The sequence below is a fragment of the Homalodisca vitripennis genome, chromosome X, assembly GCF_021130785.1.
Source record: "Homalodisca vitripennis isolate AUS2020 chromosome X, UT_GWSS_2.1, whole genome shotgun sequence".
Taxonomy (NCBI): Eukaryota; Metazoa; Arthropoda; class Insecta; order Hemiptera; family Cicadellidae; genus Homalodisca; species Homalodisca vitripennis.
This window is the reverse complement of record NC_060215.1, coordinates 35,892,424-35,914,201: the sequence shown is the minus strand read 5'-3', so window position 1 is coordinate 35,914,201 and position 21,778 is coordinate 35,892,424. Positions and strand designations below refer to the sequence as shown.

General features: G+C 32.0%; 1 protein-coding gene across 1 annotated transcript in view; it reads left to right on the top strand.

Annotated features, from left to right (window-relative positions):
• Positions 1-21,778, top strand: part of LOC124368898 (fatty acid synthase-like) — a 98,076-nt gene that overhangs the window by 18,978 nt on the left and 57,320 nt on the right. Inside the window, exons 8-15 of the mRNA XM_046826410.1 lie at positions 7,298-7,510; positions 8,771-8,905; positions 10,034-10,162; positions 13,447-13,551; positions 14,936-15,125; positions 16,209-16,438; positions 19,618-19,922; positions 21,488-21,638. Of these exons, the coding sequence (XP_046682366.1) occupies positions 7,298-7,510; positions 8,771-8,905; positions 10,034-10,162; positions 13,447-13,551; positions 14,936-15,125; positions 16,209-16,438; positions 19,618-19,922; positions 21,488-21,638 (1,458 nt within the window). The remainder of the gene's footprint in view (positions 1-7,297; positions 7,511-8,770; positions 8,906-10,033; positions 10,163-13,446; positions 13,552-14,935; positions 15,126-16,208; positions 16,439-19,617; positions 19,923-21,487; positions 21,639-21,778) is intronic.

Genomic DNA, 21,778 nt, shown 5'->3' with positions numbered 1-21,778 from the left:
ACGATACGGACTCTACAAACAAATACTTTTACAACGGGCTGAAATTATTGCGGATTGGGAACATCCGGACCTTTTTTACATTTATACAGGAAGCTCTCAACAATATTCCTATCTCCTGCCCCTCATTGTTCTTGAACCTTTCTATAACCATAATTATTTTATAACCCCTTTTCCGGGTTACTAGCATTGTCCATATTATTAAATTTCAAAGGGGACCTCCACATTTTTCTAAGTTTATGACGGTGTCGTATTTAAAAGCATTTCCGTCCCTATAATTTATTTCAAATATTAATTCCTTTTTGAGCAACAGATCCACATACACTAGCTCCATTTTTATTTTAAAATAATTTTCTTAAAATAAATCAAATATTCCAAACTCACAATATTATTCTAAGTCCTAAGTCTTACTCACTACACAAAATTATGCAGGTTTATACACAATGTTTCAAGTTCATACAAGTCTTATACAAGTTACACACACTTTCATGAATTATACAAGTTTATACCAGTTTACAAGTTCTTTCTTGTAAATAACCTGTTGTACAAGTTTATGCTCAAAAAGAAACAGCAGAGTGGCGCAAATTATGTACCGTTTTTATAGCACATATTTTAAATTTATATGGAGCAAATACTTTATAAATTAAACAACTTTTCGGAAATAATTTACTTGCTTTATTCCGAAATTTAAGTTCATCCAAAAGTTTACAAAGTTTACAAACTTTTGATTCAATTTTCTTCAAATGTCACTCAATCGAAAACAAATCTAATTAAGAGTCTGATTAAAAGATATTAAAATTAAAATTAAACTAAAAATGTATACTTCTCCAAAAAATGGTTTAAATTAACAAAACAAAATAAAAAGTTCTCTTCTCAAAATACTCAAAATTAATATAACACAAAACTTGATATTTACTTTATCACCAAAATTTAATTCACAAAACTTCAAAAATTTTGAATTAAATTTTCAGACTCTGAAAGATGGGAAACTTTAGAAATTTTTAATACAGTATTATAAAATAAAAGATATTAAACTATACGCTGGTACGGGACTTACTACTTTGAAGATTACGGAGGCAGATCGGATCTTAAAACGCACTAAAAAATTTTAAATACTTCAAAATTGACTTTACCCACGAAAAAATAAATTACTCTAAATCCCAACTATTGGGTTAGAGAAAGAACTTCAGCTACTAACTCGACCCGCTACACGTACTCCTCAATCGCCAAGACTAGGACTGACCGCTCCTCCAGCGAGCCGGGAGGAACGCATCACCCGATACGTCACTGACCGATCAGCTGATTGCCGGTCCAACTGAACAAACAATGTCCCCGCACCGCGTCTAGTTAATAAGAGCCTACTTCCTACCGCGATTCAGCATAAATGAATTTGAACTATGGTACATATTTTCCCTAGCCCGAAGCTGCAATCACGGTAGGAACCTAAACCTTTAAACACTCATCCCGGACTAAGTACAATAATATCCCTCCACATGCACACTTTTAAATAACAATTCTTTTGTACTTATCACTACATGGAGGCTGTGATGTGTAGTCCGAGGGGTGATGTGGTAGGTAGGAGTGTCCGACGTCCAGTTTGGCTCCCCAGGTAGCCATCGCAGAGGGATGTGGTAGGTGAGGAGTCGAGGCAGGTAGCTTCTCCAATGATTGTGCGGCCGGTGCAGTGCGGCGGCCTCGTTTGATCTCGTGGTTGGGCTGGCTCTTGGTTCGCTAATAGCACTGCTACCCTGCTCCTCCAATCTAATAACCAATTTCAGCCAGCGAGGCATTGAGCTCTTGGAGGACATTCCTTTTTTACAAAATATTCCCTCCGTATAATTGTATGGCTGTCAGTCTTTCACGGTGTTCTTATTGTACGCCTGCGCCAGTGTCACGAATGTAAACCATTACCAGATGATGTTAATTACAATACAATCAATTTACAGGGATTACAATGGCACAATAATCAATTGTTTACACACAATAAACCTCATATAGTGATAAAAAACAAATATTACCCTGTCCTTCTACATTTGAAGGAACAGGGGAAGAAATATCACTATCTATACAACTCATTGTATACCAAAAATATTACCCTGTCCTTCCCTATTGGAAGGAACAGGGGACAAAAAACACCATAACATTACCAAAAATTACCCTGTCCTTCTACATTTGAAGGAACAGGGAAGAAATATATCTCATGATATATCACAATACCTCTGTGTATTAATTTCATACACCCATTAATGCCATTCATTGTCCCTGAAAATTACATGGTTTACAACCACACTCCTATCACACACTTACACTGGCATTTTATATTATGACTTCTCATCTTAGCCATACAATTGCTGAAATAAAAACGTCGTCACATCACCCTTTTATATTCCAATATTTATTTGTTTAATTATTATAATAAACTACTGGACTCTCATACTTAACTTGTTTTTGTGTTTTGGGCCAAATTAATACATAAATATATAATCAATTCTTGAAGTTAATTTTAAAAATAAATTATATTGCCAATTTTATTGTTTTAGACCCATCTTCAATTCCTTTTCGACAATATAATTGTCCTGAAAATAAAACATACTGAACCTTTGCGCGGGGGAGTTAATGTTTATTGAGTTCTAAAATTTCATCACATTTCGAATTTAAATTTAAATTTAGAAATTGTACCTTATTATTTGTTTAATACTTTATGCACCTTAAAAAAAAAGAAAACAAGCTATCTTTATTTTAAAACAAAAAACACATTTTACCAGGATCAATATTTCCTTGTTATTTCCGATAAGCATTTCACATGAAAATATTCAATCATATTGCCCAGTCCTATCTTTTACTGCCGTGTCATAAAACTCTTTCACTTATCGGGCCCACTTAGTTTTCACTTATCAGAGTCACTTCATCGCTTTCACTTATCGGGTTCATTGTAATAAAACTTTACGATTACGGACTCTACAAACAAATACTTTTTACAACGGGCTGAATTATTGCGGATTGGGAACATCCGGACCTTTTTACATTTATACAGGAAGCTCTCAACAATATTCCTATCTCCTGCCCTCATTGTTCTTGAACCTTTCTATAACCATAATTATTTTATAACCCCTTTACGGTTACTAGCATTGTCCCATAATATTATTAAATTTCAATGGGGACCTCCACATTTTTCTAAGTTCTATGACGGTGTCGTATTTAAAAGCATTTCCGTCCCTATAATTTATTTCAAATATTAATTCCTTTTTGAGCAACAGATCCACATACACTAGCTCCATTTTTATTTTAAAATAATTTTCTTAAAATAAATCAAATATTCCAAACTCACAATATTATTCTAAGTCCTAAGTCTTACTCTCACTACACAAAAATTATGCAGGTTTATACACAATGTTCAAGTTCATACAAGTCTTATACAAGTTACACACACTTTCATGAATTATACAAGTTTATACCAGTTTACAAGTTCTTTCCTGTAAATAACCTGTTGTACAAGTTTATGCTCAAAAAGAAACAGCAGAGTGGCGCAAATTATGTACCGTTTTTATAGCACATATTTTAAATTTATATGGAGCAAATACTTTATAAATTAAACAACTTTTCGGAAATACTTGCTTTATTCCGAAATTTAAGTTCATCCAAAAGTTTACAAACTTTTGATTCAATTTTCTTCAAATGTCACTCAATCGAACAAATCTAATTAAGAGTCTGATTTAAAAGATATTAAAATTAAAATTAAACTAAAAATGTATACTTCTCCAAAAATGGTTTAAATTAACAAAACAAAATAAAAAGTTCTCTTCTCAAAATACTCAAAATTAATATAACACAAAAACTTGATATTTACTTTATCACCAAAATTTAATTCACAAAAACTTCAAAAATTTGAATTAAATTTTCAGACTCTGAAAGATGGGAAACTTTAGAAATTTTTAATACAGTATTATAAAATAAAAGATATTAACTATACGCTGGTACGGGACTTACTACTTTGAAGATTACGGAGGCAGATCGGATCTTAAAACGCACTAAAAATTTTAAATACTTCAAATTGACTTTACCCACGAAAAATAAATTACTCTAAATCCCAAACTATTGGGTTAGAGAAAGAACTTCAGCTACTAACTCGACCGCTACACGTACTCCTCAATCGCCAAGACTAGACTGACCGCTCCTCCAGCGAGCCGGGAGGAACGCATCACCCGATACGTCACTGATCCGATCAGCTGATTGCCGGTCCAACTGAACAAACAATGTCCCCGCACCGCGTCTAGTTAATAAGAGCCTACTTCCTACCGCGATTCAGCATAAATGAATTTGAACTATGGTACATATTTTCCCTAGCCCGAAGCTGCAATCACGGTAGGAAACCTAAACCTTTAAACACTCATCCCGGACTAAGTACAATAATATCCCTCCACAATGCACACTTTTAAATAACAATTCTTTTGTACTTATCACTACATGGAGGCTGTGATGTGTAGTAGTCCGAGGGGTGATGTGGTAGGAGTGTCCGACGTCCAGTTTGGCTCCCCAGGTAGCCATCGCAGAGGGATGTGGTAGGTGAGGAGTCGAGGCAGGTAGCTTCTCCAATGATTGTGGCGGCCGGTGCAGTGCGGCGGCCTCGTTGATCTCGTGGTTGGCTGGCTCTGGTTCGCTAATAGCACTGCTACCTGCTCCTCCAATCTAATAACAATTTCAGCCAGCGAGGGCCATTGAGCTCTTGGAGGACATTCCTTTTTACAAAATATTCCCTCCGTATAATTGTATGGCTGTCAGTCTTTCACGGTGTTCTTATTGTACGCCTGCGCCAGTGTTGTCACGAATGTAAACCATTACCAGATGATGTTAATTACAATACAATCAATTTTACAGGGATTACAATGGCACAATAATCAATTGTTTACACACAATAAACCTCATATAGTGATAAAAAAAAACAATATTACCCTGTCCTTCTACATTTGAAGGAACAGGGAAGAAATATCACTATCAATACAACTCATTGTATACCAAAACTATATTACCCTGTCCTTCCCTATTGGAAGGAACAGGGGACAAAAACACCATAACATTACCAAAATTACCCTGTCCTTCTACATTTGAAGGAACAGGGAAGAAATATATCTCATGATATATCACAATACCTCTGTGTATTAATTTCATACACCATTAATGCCATTCATTGTCCCTGAAAATTACATGGTTTACAACCACACTCCTATCACACACTTACACTGGCATTTTTATATTATGACTTCTCATCTTAGCCATACAATTGCTGAAATAAAAACGTCGTCACATCACCCTTTTTATATTCCAATATTTATTTGTATTATTATAATAAACTACTGGACTCTCATACTTAACTTGTTTTGGTGTTTTGGGCCAAATTAATACATAAATATATAATCAATTCTTGAAGTTAATTTAAAAATAAATTATATTGCCAATTTTATTGTTTTAGACCCATCTTCAATTCCTTTTCGACAATATAATTGTCCTGAAAATAAAACATACTGACCTTTGCGCGGGGGAGTTAATGTTTATTGAGTTCTAAAATTTCACATTTCGAATTTAAAATTTAAATTTAGAAATTGTACCTTATTATTTGTTAATACTTTATGCACCTTAAAAAAAAGAAAACAAGCTATCTTTATTTTAAAAACAAAAAACACATTTTACCAGGAATCAATATTTCCTTGTTATTTCCGATAAGCATTTCACATGAAAATATTCAATCATATTGCCCAGTCCTATCTTTACTGCCGTGTCATAAACTCTTTCACTTATCGGGCCCTCCCACTTAGTTTTCACTTATCAGAGTCACTTCGCTTTCACTTATCGGGTTTCACTTGTAATAAAACTTTACGATACGGACTCTACAACAAAATACTTTTACAACGGGCTGAATTATTGCGGATTGGGAACATCCGGACCTTTTTACATTTATACAGGAAGCTCTCAACAATATTCCTATCTCCTGCCCTCATTGTTCTTGAACCTTTCTATAACCATTAATTATTTTATAACCCCTTTCCGGTTACTAGCATTGTCCCATATTATTAAATTTCAAAGGGGACCTCCACATTTTTCTAAGTTTATGACGGTGTCGTATTTAAAAAGCATTTCCGTCCCTATAATTTATTTCAAATATTAATTCCTTTTTGAGCAACAGATCCACATACACTAGCTCCATTTTTATTTTAAAATAATTTTCTTAAAATAAATCAAATATTCCAAACTCACAATATTATTCTAAGTCCTAAGTCTTACTCACTACACAAAAATTATGCAGGTTTATACACAATGTTCAAGTTCATACAAGTCTTATACAAGTTACACACACTTTCATGAAATTATACAAGTTTATACCAGTTTACAAGTTCTTTCCTGTAAATAACCTGTTGTACAAGTTTATGCTCAAAAAGAAACAGCAGAGTGGCGCAAATTATGTACCGTTTTTATAGCACATATTTTAAAATTTATATGGAGCAAATACTTTATAAATTAAACAACTTTTCGGAAATACTTGCTTTATTCCGAAATTTAAGTTCATCCAAAAGTTTACAAACTTTTGATTCAATTTTCTTCAAATGTCACTCAATCGAACAAATCTAATTAAGAGTCTGATTAAAAGATATTAAAATTAAAATTAAACTAAAAATGTATACTTCTCCAAAAATGGTTTAAATTAACAAAACACAAATAAAAAGTTCTCTTCTCAAAATACTCAAAATTAATATAACACAAAACTTGATATTTACTTTATCACCAAAATTTAATTCACAAAACTTCAAAAATTTGAATTAAATTTTCAGACTCTGAAAGATGGGAAACTTTAGAAATTTTTAATACAGTATTATAAAATAAAAGATATTAACTATACGCTGGTACGGGGACTTACTACTTTGAAGATTACGGAGGCAGATCGGATCTTAAAACGCACTAAAAATTTTAAAATACTTCAAATTGACTTTACCCACGAAAAATAAATTACTCTAAATCCCAACTATTGGGTTAGAGAAAGAACTTCAGCTACTAACTCGACCGCTACACGTACTCTCAATCGCCAAGACTAGACTGACCGCTCCTCCAGCGAGCCGGGAGGAACGCATCACCCGATACGTCACTGACCGATCAGCTGATTGCCGGTCCAACTGAACAAACAATGTCCCCGCACCGCGTCTAGTTAATAAGAGCCTACTTCCTACTGCGATTCAGCATAAATGAATTTGAACTATGGTACAAAACAGCAGATTAAGTTAAACAACTAGTAAGCAAATTTTTTTTCTTGAAGCCAGTTACAGAAAATACTCCCCTTCCTGGAGATTTGGTAGCAATAAACAATATCTCCATCAGCGGTACAATGGGTCACACACTACTACGCAGAAACAGTAAACAGAAGCTGTGTATGGAACAATCTGCAGAAGCACTTCCGTCAGATGGCCTACACAGACTGGTTTTGGTGTCTGCCCGGAATGAAGAAGGTGCCAAAGTTGTTACTGACAAAGTAAGTGGACAGTACTAAAATAAACTTTGTCTTTTCTCTTTTAAATGTAAAGTTTTAGAGAATTTTGTTATGTAATTCAAATAATTAGAGCCATAGCAGTTTTAATAAATACAAGCAATTTGTTGTTATATGAATTTAAAAATTAGGTCATAAATGTTTTTGACAACCTTCATAAACTATGTAGTGGTTTAAAACAAGTTTTATAGCATTAGTCATGAAACCATATATTTATTATTACATTTTGCTGTCACATTAAACAAGTCCTATAATCTTATAAATCGGTTCTGCAGATTTTGAGAACGTCAATTCATAATCTCAAATATCATGGCCTTTTAATTGCACCACAATCATAGTACTTCACTACTAATAATTATACTACTAATTTTGTGTTATTTCGTCTGTATAGAACATTATCTTTATGTCAACACAGTTTTATTGAACTTTGATTAAGACAAACTCAATAATTGCTTGACACACCTGTATTATTACCAAATTTTAAAATGTAATCTTAACAAGTAAGTTCAATATTAATGTTTTAATCTTGACACTCAGTACAAAAAATTCAGGAATGTTTTGAAAATGTAGATTATGGCATATAAAAATTTCTGAGGGGTATATTTAAATCAACAGCAATTATTATTACTATTATAGAGTTAAAAAATTAAATTAATTAAGTTAATAAATTAAATGTCAAAGAAATTGTCAGACAGATATCTTACCACAATTCAAAACTTTTTCTAACATGTAATTTAACATTTAAAATAAAACTGTGGTTAAAAATTATACTGATACAAACATTTGTATTGTGTTAAATTCTTAAAAAAAGTTTCTGTTAGTAATAGATTTAAGTATTCTCACTAGAGCATATCAGCATTTTCACCAGGCCCTCACTTCTCGTCACTATCATACTTGAAACTTCAAGTTATTTCTAGAAAGGCACGATTTATATACATAAATGGTTACTAGCATCGAATATACAACAACAAAAACTACTACAGTTGTCTGATTTTAAAAACTTTAGTTACTACATACATTATTCTAATAGTTCTAAAACTGCTATTAGAAAACCTGTTCCATTAAGAACCAATGAGAATAATTGTATTTTATTATTACTACTTTATTCATAAATATATATTTTATTATTTATAGGACTCTTATCAATTGAAACTATATATCATGATGAATAATTTCTGATTCTGAATAGTGCATGTATAAGTTACTACTAGTCTTCACTTTAGTTATATAAAATATCTATTTCAGCTGCAGTCAATGCCTCTGGACACAGAATTTGTATCCCTAGTGAACAACATACACAAGACAAGTATTCCTAATTACCTGTGGAGGGGATATGCAGTACTGCCTTCTAGTGATCTCTCAACCAACTGTGAAATCTTGGTGCGTACAGTTTTATTTAATTGTTGTGAATCAAAATCTGTTACTATCATTGTTGAATCAGTATATATAGTTACATAATTTATTTAGTCGAAAATAGAATATTAAGAGATCGATTATTTTGAAATAAAATGTTCTTTGGGGGGGTGGGAGGGACAGGTGGTGAGTAAAAGCCAAGTATGTAATAAAAAAGAAACCCTAAATAGTAATAATGTTATAATTAAAGATTTTTAAAATTGTATTTTTACAATTAAAATTTTGTTCTATAACAATACAGTGTGTCCACAAAGTCACACTTTTATTTTATTATAGCTACTCTATTATTGATCATATGTCTATGAAACAGATATAAATTTAAACAGTTGTTTATAAAGTTTTGTTTTATTGGCTGAGTTAGCCACTGTTTTTATAGATGCCTAACGCTTTTACAAAAAATATAATGGCAACTTTGTAAAGAAAAGTTTAGTATATTTTGTGGCTAGCAAAGTTTTATACTGTGTTTTCAGGGCAGCTTATTGGACAAAACGCGGACAGGTAGGCTACAAACAGAAGATCAAACCGTTGAAAGCATTCAAAACCGTTTTGAAAGAAGTCCAAAAAAGTCTGAGCGGCAACGTGGATGTGAGTTGAATGTCCCTAAGTATAAAGTTCTCAAAGTTTTGAAAAAATATTTAAATTTAATTGTTAAAAACCTCAACTATTGCATGATTTGAAGTCACATGACAAATTAAAGAGGTATGAATTTGCTGTTGTTATTCTGTATGATGGACTGGATACATTTTATAAACCGAATTGTTTTTATTGTTGAGGCTACCTTTTACTTGTCTGGAAATGTGCATCATCATAACGTTCCTATACTGAACACTTAAAACATGGAATTAGAGCTTTTATAGTCAAGCGACTATTAATTTGTAGAGTCACCTGATTATAAAATCTTTGGTTTCAAAAAGCCTTGCAAGAAGTAAAAATTAATATTTGAAATACTTGTAACCCTTCACTAGTGGTATCAAGTTTTGTTCAAACTTTTCAAATTGGTTTGTTATTAGTTTAGTTAATTAAATGTATCTTACATTTAAATACTTCAGTAATATGGTGCATTTATTACCAGGTAATACAAGTGATTTGTTTTAGGCTTGTGATTCAGAAAAACGTAGGCCAGTTTGGTTTGTTTTCTCTGGAATGGGATCACAGTGGAATGGAATGGGAAGAGAGCTGCTTAAATTCCCTGTCTTTGCTGCTGCAATTGAAAAATGTGACAAGGTACATAGAGTGTAATAAAAGGTTAATCCTGAAGCATTAAACAGAGGTGATGAACCAGAGGGTATATTGTTAATCCTCTCTAACTCTTTTTCGCATGAATTATTAAATTTACATCATTTTCAAATTGTAAATTCAATTTAAAAAAAAATATGGTTAACACACACTTCAGTTCAACACTGCATAAAAACAATGAGTGATATAGGTAAGGTAATATGTGCTTTGTCACTTCACATTTAATGCCTTAAAACCTAAACTTATTGCCACCTGCCTGTGTGGTCCAGAACTGTCAGTGTGGTCAAGTAGCAAAGTGTCACATTGATTGTAGTAAAAATCATCAAAACTCAGCTTGAATTATTTGGTGATGAACTCCTGACAAAACTGATACCATGCATGCCATAAATTGGGTAGTCTATAATTAATAATATATCCTTATTAATTGTGTACAGAATAGAAATATTCAGTATTTTCTTTAGGTATAAATGAAATAAAATTGACAAAATTAATTTTATTTTTCAAAATATCTACATCCAGGTTGAAAAATAATAAAAGCAGACAATGTCTTACACTGATAAGCAACATATTGCGACAGTGCATTTAGTTGATTGGTCTGGTCATTAAAGGGTTAAAAATAATCAATTTGGCATTTTGCTATTGTCAATTAAATTTTGAATCACTTTCACATAGAGGCGTGTTAAGCCATTCTGGAATTGGAATGGTTCCGACCAGAACGTTCTGGCTCGAAACTAGTTCCGCAAGTCAGCTCCAGTTCCAGGCGTTCCGTTCTGATAGGTTCTTGCCTGGATTATTCTATTTTCTGGTTGATTTTGTACTGGAACATTATAGTAATTTCATGTTCCGAAACGTTTTGTTAATTGTATTTGAGATGCAGGATATTCAACTACAATGTCTCTGTGAATGCTGAGTTTAATTCCAGTTCAGCTATGTTATGTAAAATGTCTCTGCCCTACTGGTTTTTTGTCCATTATAGATCTTGATATACAGTGCTATAACAGCAATTAAAATTTTAAATCCTCTAATAAAGTTGCTAATAGTACTGTTAATCAAAGTAAACCAAACAATTAAGTGAATGTTGAGTTAAGCTCCAGTTCACCTTCCGCTTGGTGCGTGACCATTCAAACTGTTGATAGTCATCACAAAAAGAACGATAAGTAATATTTCTGAAGTACTGAAAATTCCTTTCAAGCACCACCAGAAGCTAAAACATAATTAAATATTGAACAAGTAAACTTAAAATAGTAAAATAAACTGTTATTTTTAAGGATTTATTTTTAACTGGTATAATACGGACACTGTGAAGGATTAATAACCACTGTCAATCTCAAACTACAGTACCTCTCAAATTGATTTAAATAATCCAATAGAGTGACAGGTTGCAAGTTGAAATGTTGTCATTACCTGTATATTAGATCGTAACTAGAATATTTAGCAACCTAGTTGTTCCGCTTAACAGAGCTGACTAGTCGTTACACTTAACAGAACCAGAATGCCAAGGATTTCTGGACATGATTAGTAAATCGATCCGATGGAACATGGAGTTCCGAAGAAGTGAACTGGTTGGGGGATTTTACGGTTCCAGAATGTTCTGATGGAACTAGTTCCAGTTCTATAGGCACATCTCTACTTTCACAGCTATACTCCACTATAGTTTTATAGTAAAAAACAAGAGGAGGCAATGAAGGAAAGAACAACTTACAGGCCACAGAATCTTCCCAGCCTTCACCTGTCATGGATTATAAAGTCAGTACTTTAAAAAAAGTATATTTCTTCATGGCCTTGTAATGAAAAAGTCCTAATTTACATTTAACATAAGTTTGAATTTTAGGGCTGAAAGCTAGGGGCTATTGCTAGTTGATAGGAAAATCAGCAGGCTTACCTTAAAAACTACATTCTAGGGTTCACTGATTGAAAGAACACATACAAGTACACATATTTACACATAAATAGAAATTTTCTATTGCATTGAAATCTTTCTCAACCAGTAGAGAGCACTTACCTGTCTGTCCACTTTGGGTTTGGATTGTTGTTTGGGTTGGGCTTGTTTGGGTTTGGGTTTATTCTGACGCATAGCTGTTCTCAATGTTCATGTTAATAAAAAGATTCTGATTCTGGGTTTGCAAACTTCACTTTTGATAGACACTGTTATCATTTTATAACTTTTGACAATTTGTTGAGAACTATATTGAATCTCGTATTAAATATCTATGAAAACTGTTAGCCTGCATAGATAAGGGATGGACTTATCTCAGGTTTAGGTTTGGAGGATTTTTTGGTTTTGCTACCCATTGGTATGCTAGTTCCCATATTCTTTACTGTGAGGGATTACAGGATTTTGGTTATGATTTTACTATTGTGGATTTAAAACAGTTACTGAAGTCTGTGACGTTTTGGCTTGCAGCATGTTGGGGGATTGGTTTGTCTTTGTAGCCTACTTTTAAATATTGACTGTACCCATTCATTTTTGTTCTTAGTCGGTTGTGAGGCCTACAGGCATACAGGCCTGTATATACTGTGCAGGACAGTGTTGGGATCAGGGATTTTAGGATGAATAAGCAGATGTTTTAGAGTAGGTACTTGTTTGAAAGTGGCAGTGGGAGCAGATGTTAAGAAATCATTTGTGTGAGAAGTCTTGTAAAATTTTGAAGCCATCTTTTAATATGCAATTTAGTTGTTGTGGGCCTTGGTTGAATGTTGTTGTGAGGGATAAGAAGTTATCAGCTTTGGTCTTTGATGGGGGTTTGTTGTTAGATTGGGCAAGCCGGATTTGGTTCCTGACTAAATTCTGTGGGTACCCTTGTAGTACAAAAGCTTCAGTGATGATATTGTTGAAAGTGTTTGAAGCTCAAAGTTAATAGACAGCTAGAATGTACTCTACTGGCTGAAAATTTTGTAGTGCAATAAATGCGTGGACCCTAGAACTTAGTTTTCAAGGTAAGTCTGCTGATTGTTCCATCAACTAAGTTACATTTAACATAACTAGGGAATAAAATAATCTTAAAGTGTATTAAAACAGGTACCAATAATGATGAATAATTTTCAGTAAATTAATGTTATTTTGGAAGAATTATTGCAGTTTAGTAGTATCTCAGAGAAAATGTTTGATTAACTGAATTAAAAACTCTGTACAATCAATAATATGATTCCCCTTTATATAAAATATAATAATTGTGTAGTAATTAAGTAAATAATTTGTTATTAATATTATAGCGTAATAATAAAGGATTTTTTATATAAACAACTATCAATACCTGTTTTGTTATTTACAGGTTTTGAGTCCTAAGGGTGTTGATATCAAATATATTCTTACAAGTGAAGACACCACAGTTTTTGACAACATCCTCAATTGCTTTGTGGGCATAGCAGCTGTTCAGGTGAGCTATTTGTCATACTTAATATTCATGTAATAAGGCTGATTACAAAACATATGACGCTCTGTAAATATTATATGAACTTACAAAATTGCTTATATAAATTTCAATAATTTTAACAATTTGCTTTAGCTACCTTGCGATGTAAACTGGCAATTTTTCATACGTATATAGCTCTGGTTAAAGCTAGGTTGCCTCTGGTTGATCCACTTTGTGACAAAAATCTATTTCATTATGTAAACCATTATCACAATATTTTATATAAATATTATATATTCATGTAAGTAATTGGTCATAAAATACTTTGTGTTACAAATAATATGAATTTTTGAGTAAAATGCATTTTGATTCGTAATAATTTATATACTAATGAGCCAAAAGTTATAGCTTATGAAAATGAAGCTCTATGTATCAAATACACTTTTATAAACATACTTTATAGTTGTAGGTATATAAAAAGACTTCAGTTTTTAGTCCCATTAGCAACTACCCCTTTCCTCAGGGAGTCGCCGAATTGACCAACTCCGTACATGTGTTGGGACTTCCAAAATGTAAGCAAAGGTTATATTAAATGTAAAATAATTGTATAATGAGAAAAAAATGATGATTTTAAAATGACGTTTGCACAGATATAATACTATATGATATTTATTGTAAACTAGACATATTGATCAATTCTTTTACCCCAATATCAAATCATTTGTGGTTAGTGATGTGCCACTCCTGGACATTCATCAAGTTGCCCAGATTTAAGTGATACATCTTTTTTTGCTTTACTTAGTGCGGATTCTACTGACGGGTATAAACCATCCAAAACTGTTAGCTCTTAGGGTAGCACGTTGTCATAAAATAACTGAAAAAGTCTTAATATTGTACATGTTCTTAAGTTCATGACATTTTTGTGTCATAAGATTTATTTTCGTCTTCAAAATTATAACAGAACTAAGTTTTTAATCATTAATCTGAATTTCAACATTAGTCACAATGTAAACATCCGGACTTAATGTTTGATAAGCTAACAATAATTGAATTTAAATATTTGCAATACTTTTTCTAAGTGGAAAATAGTTCAGATTTATTTGAAAATTGACTTCAATGGAATGAATTAAATTTGTCTGATCTAAAAATAATAAATCACTAAGATATCCATAAAAATTGTACTTTCTAAAAGGTCTAAATTGGTGTTACAAATACAGCATTGACAATTCGAAAACCTACTGTACAGTGAATGTTAACCTGATGGTAAAATAGAAGTCTGTATATGTTTTCCCCTCTTTATAATGTAAATGTTATTTTTCGCAAGACCCAACACTAATTTGATAATTGGTCTAGTGTTTCCTCCTTCACCAAATAGTAATAATAATTTCCTCTATGCTGTATGTGGTAGGTTGGGCTGGTTGACATGCTGAAAGCAGTGGGAGTGCAGCCAGATGGCCTCATTGGCCACTCGGCTGGGGAGCTAGGCTGCTCGTACGCAGATGGTTGCTTTACCGCAGAAGAGATGGTGTTGGCTGCATATGCCAGGGGCCGCGCCAGTCTAGACGGGAATCTGATCAAGGGGCTGATGGCTGCTGTTGGTGAGATAAACACCTATTAGTAATCGTAATTTATGTATAAATATTACTACTTTTAAAATACAGTTGACTGTAATGTATACATTATTTATTGGGGTATTATTATATTTAGAATAAATTGAACGATGAAAAAAATTGCAGTATCAATTCTTACAAAGAATCTTTGAGAAGGATAGATGGGTACTGACTTGGTTACAATAAGCAAAAGAGAATGAAAATGGAAATAATAATGTTGAATCTCACCAAACTGAAATTGTTTCTTCCAGACATTGGACATAAGCACTGTACTTTTTTCACATTATCTTTTTTTCTTGACACTGTCTCCCCAAACAGGGCTATTAACAAAGAAGAAAAGAAGGAATGAACAGGAGATAGCTGAAAGGGGGTTTTCCGTCTCAAAATATGCAAATGAAAAAGAAAGTGACATAAATCCAACAACTAATAATACACCACCAAAATGTTTACCAGAACTCTTGGATCCCAAACTCTGATTTAAGCAGGCAGCAGACAACTGAAGCCAAAATCACAACAAAATATGCGAGACCTTTCTGCCAAAATGAAATAACTTTGAGTCAAGAACCTATACGTTAACTTATGTGTTTTATTTTTTCTATTCTTCTCCCTTTTACATTTTTAAGTTTACTACTTTATATTTCATTAATATATATATATATATATATATATATATATATATATATATATATATATATATATTCATAAATTAATTTTATATGCATTTCATAGTAAGTATGATATGATAAAATTTTACTTTGTCTGTATTCAATTATTGTAAATTTTCTGTTTATGATATGAGGTTGAGTGGTAGAGAGAGCTTGACAGCCCTAACTCCACCTCTTCAATAAAGGTATTTTTCTTTTAATTTATAATACAGAATAATACATGCATACATATTGTACAATTACCATCTTCATATAGGTAAAGAACAAATCTATACGATTATGTTTTATTATTATCATTAGAGAATCTTCATAGTTGAGAATATTTGGTGAATGTTATAAAGTAATAAATTCCTAACTAATAAGGCTTTACATGCATAAAATAATGGCTAAACTGATGTGAGTACAGGTATGGGATACAAGGATATCAAAGACCAACTGCCACCCTCTGTGGACGTGGCTTGTCACAACGCCTCAGACAGCTGCACCATCTCTGGTCCCTGGGACGATGTTTTGGAAGTTGTCAGGGTGCTCAAGGAGAAGAAAGTGTTTGTGAAAACCGTTAACACTAGTGAGAAAGCCTTCCATTCTCGTTACATCAGACCTATTAGTGATCAACTCAACGTTATGTTAAAAAAAGTAATGAACATTTACAACTCTTACAAAACAAATTAAATTCAACTTTTGAGTAGAAGGAGTTTCTTTAATTTGATCAGATTACCAGTAATATCATTATGTGATATCTCAAAATTTATAGAGATTTAGTTGTGTTACATCCTAAATTCTTATCCTAAGCAATTTTGTATATTGAAGTTCTTTTGATCTTTTTTCACCACATAATGATATATATGAATCAAAAATATTTACAAAGTACTGTAAGTCTTTTTGAAAGTATTACCGTAACTCAGGATAATAAACAAAATTATCATATTGAGCTACTATAAATTAACTGCCAAATTGACACTGCAAAGTCAAATAGAGTCATTCTGTTTGTTTATTTGAATTCATTCTTGGCGAGAGGCAGTAATATAGGACTGATAATAGCACTTGGTTATGTTCATCTTCCTTACCATTCTTGCAAGTTGCTTCTATCATTATCCATAAAGTCCACTTCAATTTCTTTATAGATTGTGTTCTATACTGTCCATGGTAATAAAAATAAGTTTGATTTTGAGTCGTCGAATGGATTTTAAATGCAGAATTATTTCACTGTTGATAAAATTTATGAATAGTTTAAATATTTTATATATATATATATATATATATATATATATATATATATATTTTAAATATGGTTTAATTGAATTGAATTGAAAACAACTTTAAAAGTACATAGTCTGTACATTAAATAGTGTCATATTTATAAAATGTATATTTTATGTCTATAATAACATAACACTAATTAATAAACATAAATTACAACTAATTAACCAAAATTTTTTCTAAAATTAAAAGTTCTGATTACTCAAAAATTCTGAAAATTCATATAACGGTTTAGCTATAAAATATTTTTTAAGGCATCTTTTAAATTTTTAAAGCAATTTTTAAATTTAATTATAGATGGTAATTTGTTTAGGCATTTTGCTCCCAAATAGGTTGGTCTTTTTCTTAAAGCGTTCTAATTTGTGAGCCTCTATGGCTATGTTGTCTTTCTAATGAGACGAATACCCATTTTTAGCACCCAATACAGGGAATTCATTTGAACTGCATTACTTTTTTGTATACAGGATACTTGGTAAATATACAGATTGTACACTGTCATTATTCCCAAGCGAGGAAACTCATCCCACATTGACTTATTCTACTTTAGACCTAAAACTATATGTACAGCATGTTTCTGTAATAAAACTATTCTATTTAGTTTGAATTTTGAAGTAGCTTCATATAAGCATAGCATGGTCAACATGTATATCCTAAGATAAATATTTATCAAGTGTTAATCCTAAAAATTTTGTTGAGTCTACTTGTTTTAATAATTTCTCTTTAAATATTATATGTAGTTCTAACACTGCCTTACAATAATTTGTTGAAAATACTATGAATTTGGTTTTACTCTGATTTGATAATAATTGATAATTGTTTTGAAGTTTTGAATTCTAAGCCTAATAGCTGAGATTCGTTCATCCTGACACTTGCATCATCTGCAAATATACATATTATGTAAACTAGGTACATTCCATTCAGTAAACTAGGTAATTCTCTTACATAGCATATGAACAAATAGGCCCCAAAATAGACCTGTGAGGAATGCCGTGTTGGATCTATAGACAATAGAAAATAGACAAACATCTTTATTTGTAATTTCATTAAGAAATACAATGGCGTCACAATAAATAATAAAAGAGGAATTCTTGGTGTGTAACATTTTCAGTTTTTCTTCAGATCAGTTGATCCAGGAATTCCTTAATTGAGTAGAATGGTCATTCTACCAGAAATTCCCAGAGTATTTTCTTTAGTTTTTTTAATTGGAGCAGTTTTTATATGATCTGGTAGGGAGTTGATAATTTTGTGGCCAATATATGAGGGTTTCTTGCTGTATTGTGTCGTGTGATTGGCAGGAAAAATGTAGTCGTTTACTCTTCTAGTATCGTATTTGTGAAAATCCTCGTTCCTAGGAAGGTCCAAGTCCTTTGTAAACATAACCACAGCATGGATATAGAATGCTAGGACTGTTAGAAGATTTATGGCTTTGAGAGCTTCCCTGCAGCTGTCAATGTTGTTTAGTCCGGCGAGTGCCCTAACAGCCTTTTTCTGGAGTAGCAGGATTTTATTAAGGTGTCCTTCAGATGTTCCTCCCCATGAGATCAATCCATACCTTATATGTGATTCAATCACAGCATAATATGTTGTTTTAGCTGTTTCTAGATCTCCTATCCACATAATCCTCTTCACCACATATATTCCGGACGATAGTTTTTTTAGATAGGTCATGTATGTGATTGTTCCAGGAGAGTTCCTCATCAATTGTCAGACCTAGAAGTTTTGCATTTTTTTCTACTGTGATTTCTGAAATTGTTGGTAGTTGTTCCTGTTTTCTGCTAAAATTTATCAGTGTTGTTTTTAAGGGGTTAATGGCCAAATCATTATGAAGACAGTATTGCAGTGCTTTATCTGTTGATGGTAGGATATCTGAGTGTAGTTCTTGTGCAGTATTATGTGTAAAAAGAAGAGCTGTATCGTCTGCATACATTATGTGTTCAACATTTTTATCCCTGATGAAACTTGAGAAGTCATTGGTAAAAAAGATGAATAATATCTTCTTCCATTTGTATTTTGCTGAATTTCAACTAATTGACTGCATCCTTTCAAGTAACTTGCCACCCACTCTTTAGCCAGTCCCCCTATCCCCAAAATTGAAAGTTTTTTCAGAATTAGGTCTTGACCTAAGCAATCAAAAGCTTTACTGTAATCTAGCAGGACTGCTGATACCTGTCTACGTGCCTCTAGATGGTCAATAGTGTGCTCAATAATATCACCATTATCATTTGAACTTGTTCATAACGATAAACCTTTATTGCTAAAAATTTGTTCTCAGTTGTTGTACGAAGTGTATACAAAATAAAGGTGGACATTTCGAACAACTGCTATAACATTATATGGTAATATAAGTAATTTAAGTAAATTCAGTAATTTCATATAATGAATTTGTTTTCTTGCCTAAAAATGTTTTATTCAGTTAACCTATAACGCCTTTAAATTTATCTTCTGGGAAAACTGACATATGTGCCACCCCGTAGATTAATAAATTAATGTTAATGTGTTATTTGCACAACATTAAAGGATTGCAATTATTTAAGTGTTTTCTTATCTTATTGTAGGTGATACCCAACCCTAAAGCAAGATCATCAAATTGGATAAGTACATCAGTAACAGCAAAAGAGTGGAATACTAAAGATGCCAAACTGGCTTCAGCAGCATACTACACAAACAATCTAATAAACCCAGTACTGTTTGAAGAGGGCTGTGCTTTCATTCCTGCAAATGCAATTGTGGTGGAGATAGCACCTCATGGTTTGATGCAAGCCATATTGCGGCGGTCCCTGAGTCCTCAGTGTATCAACATTGCTCTAACCAATAGAACTTCTGAGTCCAACATCAGGCACTTTTTGTGCGCTTTAGGAAAGTAAGTTGTCACTAGTCAATAGTATTCAAGTAATTTAATTTTTATTTAGCTTTAAGTGTTTTCTGCCTTTATATTATACCTTTAGAATTGTTATATTGATGTTGAGGTTATCTTTTTCATAATTATTTGTCAAGCTATTTCTATAGGAGAGTCTGATTAGAAAATTATGTTGGTTTACTCCCATGTCAACAAACATGATGTAAAGCTTCCATGTCAAAGCTCTTTAACAGTGGTGAAAACATTTTTCTGTTAGGTTAACTTTTTATACTTTTTTCCACAGCTCTTTAAGGTATCTTTCCTGATAACAGAAAAAATATGATAAGATTTGTTATTTGATCATTCAAGAAGAATTGATGGGTTCCAGATTAGTAATTGAGGGTATCTTGAAATCATACTTATAGACAAAAGACTGAAAATAAGGCTATGAATATTTTACAGTATGTATATGAACAAACTAGTGAAACGTTTTTACATGTAAATAAATGCAATTTCCATACGTGATATTTCATTAAAAATATATAATTTTATAAGTTGTTTTAATTAAAAACATATTACTCCCTTATGATTTATTTCATATACATTGAGTAAAAAAATTAAATCCTTATTATCAGCAAATTTCTTCATGCTTGTTAAAATGTTCTCAAAACTACTACTACCATTAAGGTTATAATTTAAAGACATTTGATCATTGTGGAGTGATAGATTGTTTTGTTTTTCCTCTCTTTAAGTAAGTTATCTTTAAAGGCTTAAAATTTAAGAAAAGTGAACACAAAAAAACAGGTTGCACCTTCTTAATTTGGTATTTCACCCACACTACTTCAAATTCAAAGTTAAAGTTTATTTCATCCTAAGAATTTTATCAAAAGATTTTGAGTAATAAATAATACCAGTGCATGAGAAAATGTTATTTTACACATATCAGATATCTTACTTCACCTTTTTCATACTAGCAGAAAGTTGTGTAAAGTCTAGATAGAGACCTTTTTGGGTCTGTATGTTTTTAGTTACATTTTAACTCTACATTTAAATTAAATATTTTGAACAGAATTATAATGTAGAAGTGGGTTTTATAATTTTTAGTCACTTAATGGTCTATAAATACTGAACATTAAATAAAAATTGCTATAACAGTCTAAACAAATTTTTAACTTTTTTAATACAAAAAATTTATTTAAGAAATTGCTTAATTTTGTTGGTTTGAAAATCTTTAAAAATAAGAATGAAGACGTTTCCTGAAGAAATTTACAAATTGATGTATATGCTGAACTAAATTAAAATCAGACAATGTCTGGTCCCTTTGTATTTTTTTCAATTGTATTTTACTCAATATTAAAATTTCATAATTAATTTTATAATTGCTGAACGAAAATTTTAATATACGAGTATATACTGTGTGCTAGTTTGTTAAGGATCTAATTGACCATAAATAGAAAAAAATGTAATAATAACTGTTTGTCAGTTTTTAAGAAAATGTTTATTTTTAGGTTAAAAATTATTAAATTCAAGAAATGAAAAACTTTAATTTAAAGATAACACTTAATTAATTTATAATTATTTAATTTCAGGTTATACCTGAACAAAGTAGAGTTGGATATGAACGCTCTGTATCCACCTGTAGAGTACCCAGTATCCAGGGGAACTCCTTCGCTAGCTCCCCTTGTCACATGGGACCACGCAGATAACTGGTTCACTGAGTTCTCAGGAATTATCAAAATGGTTTGTAGCATTTGCTGTTTCTGAGTCTTAAGAATATATTACATTTATTATGGAGAGATCAAGTGGAGTCTCCCTTATCTTCCCCCACTCCTACAGTATAACCAGAGCAGAAATTGACTAGATTATGATTAAAAACTCTA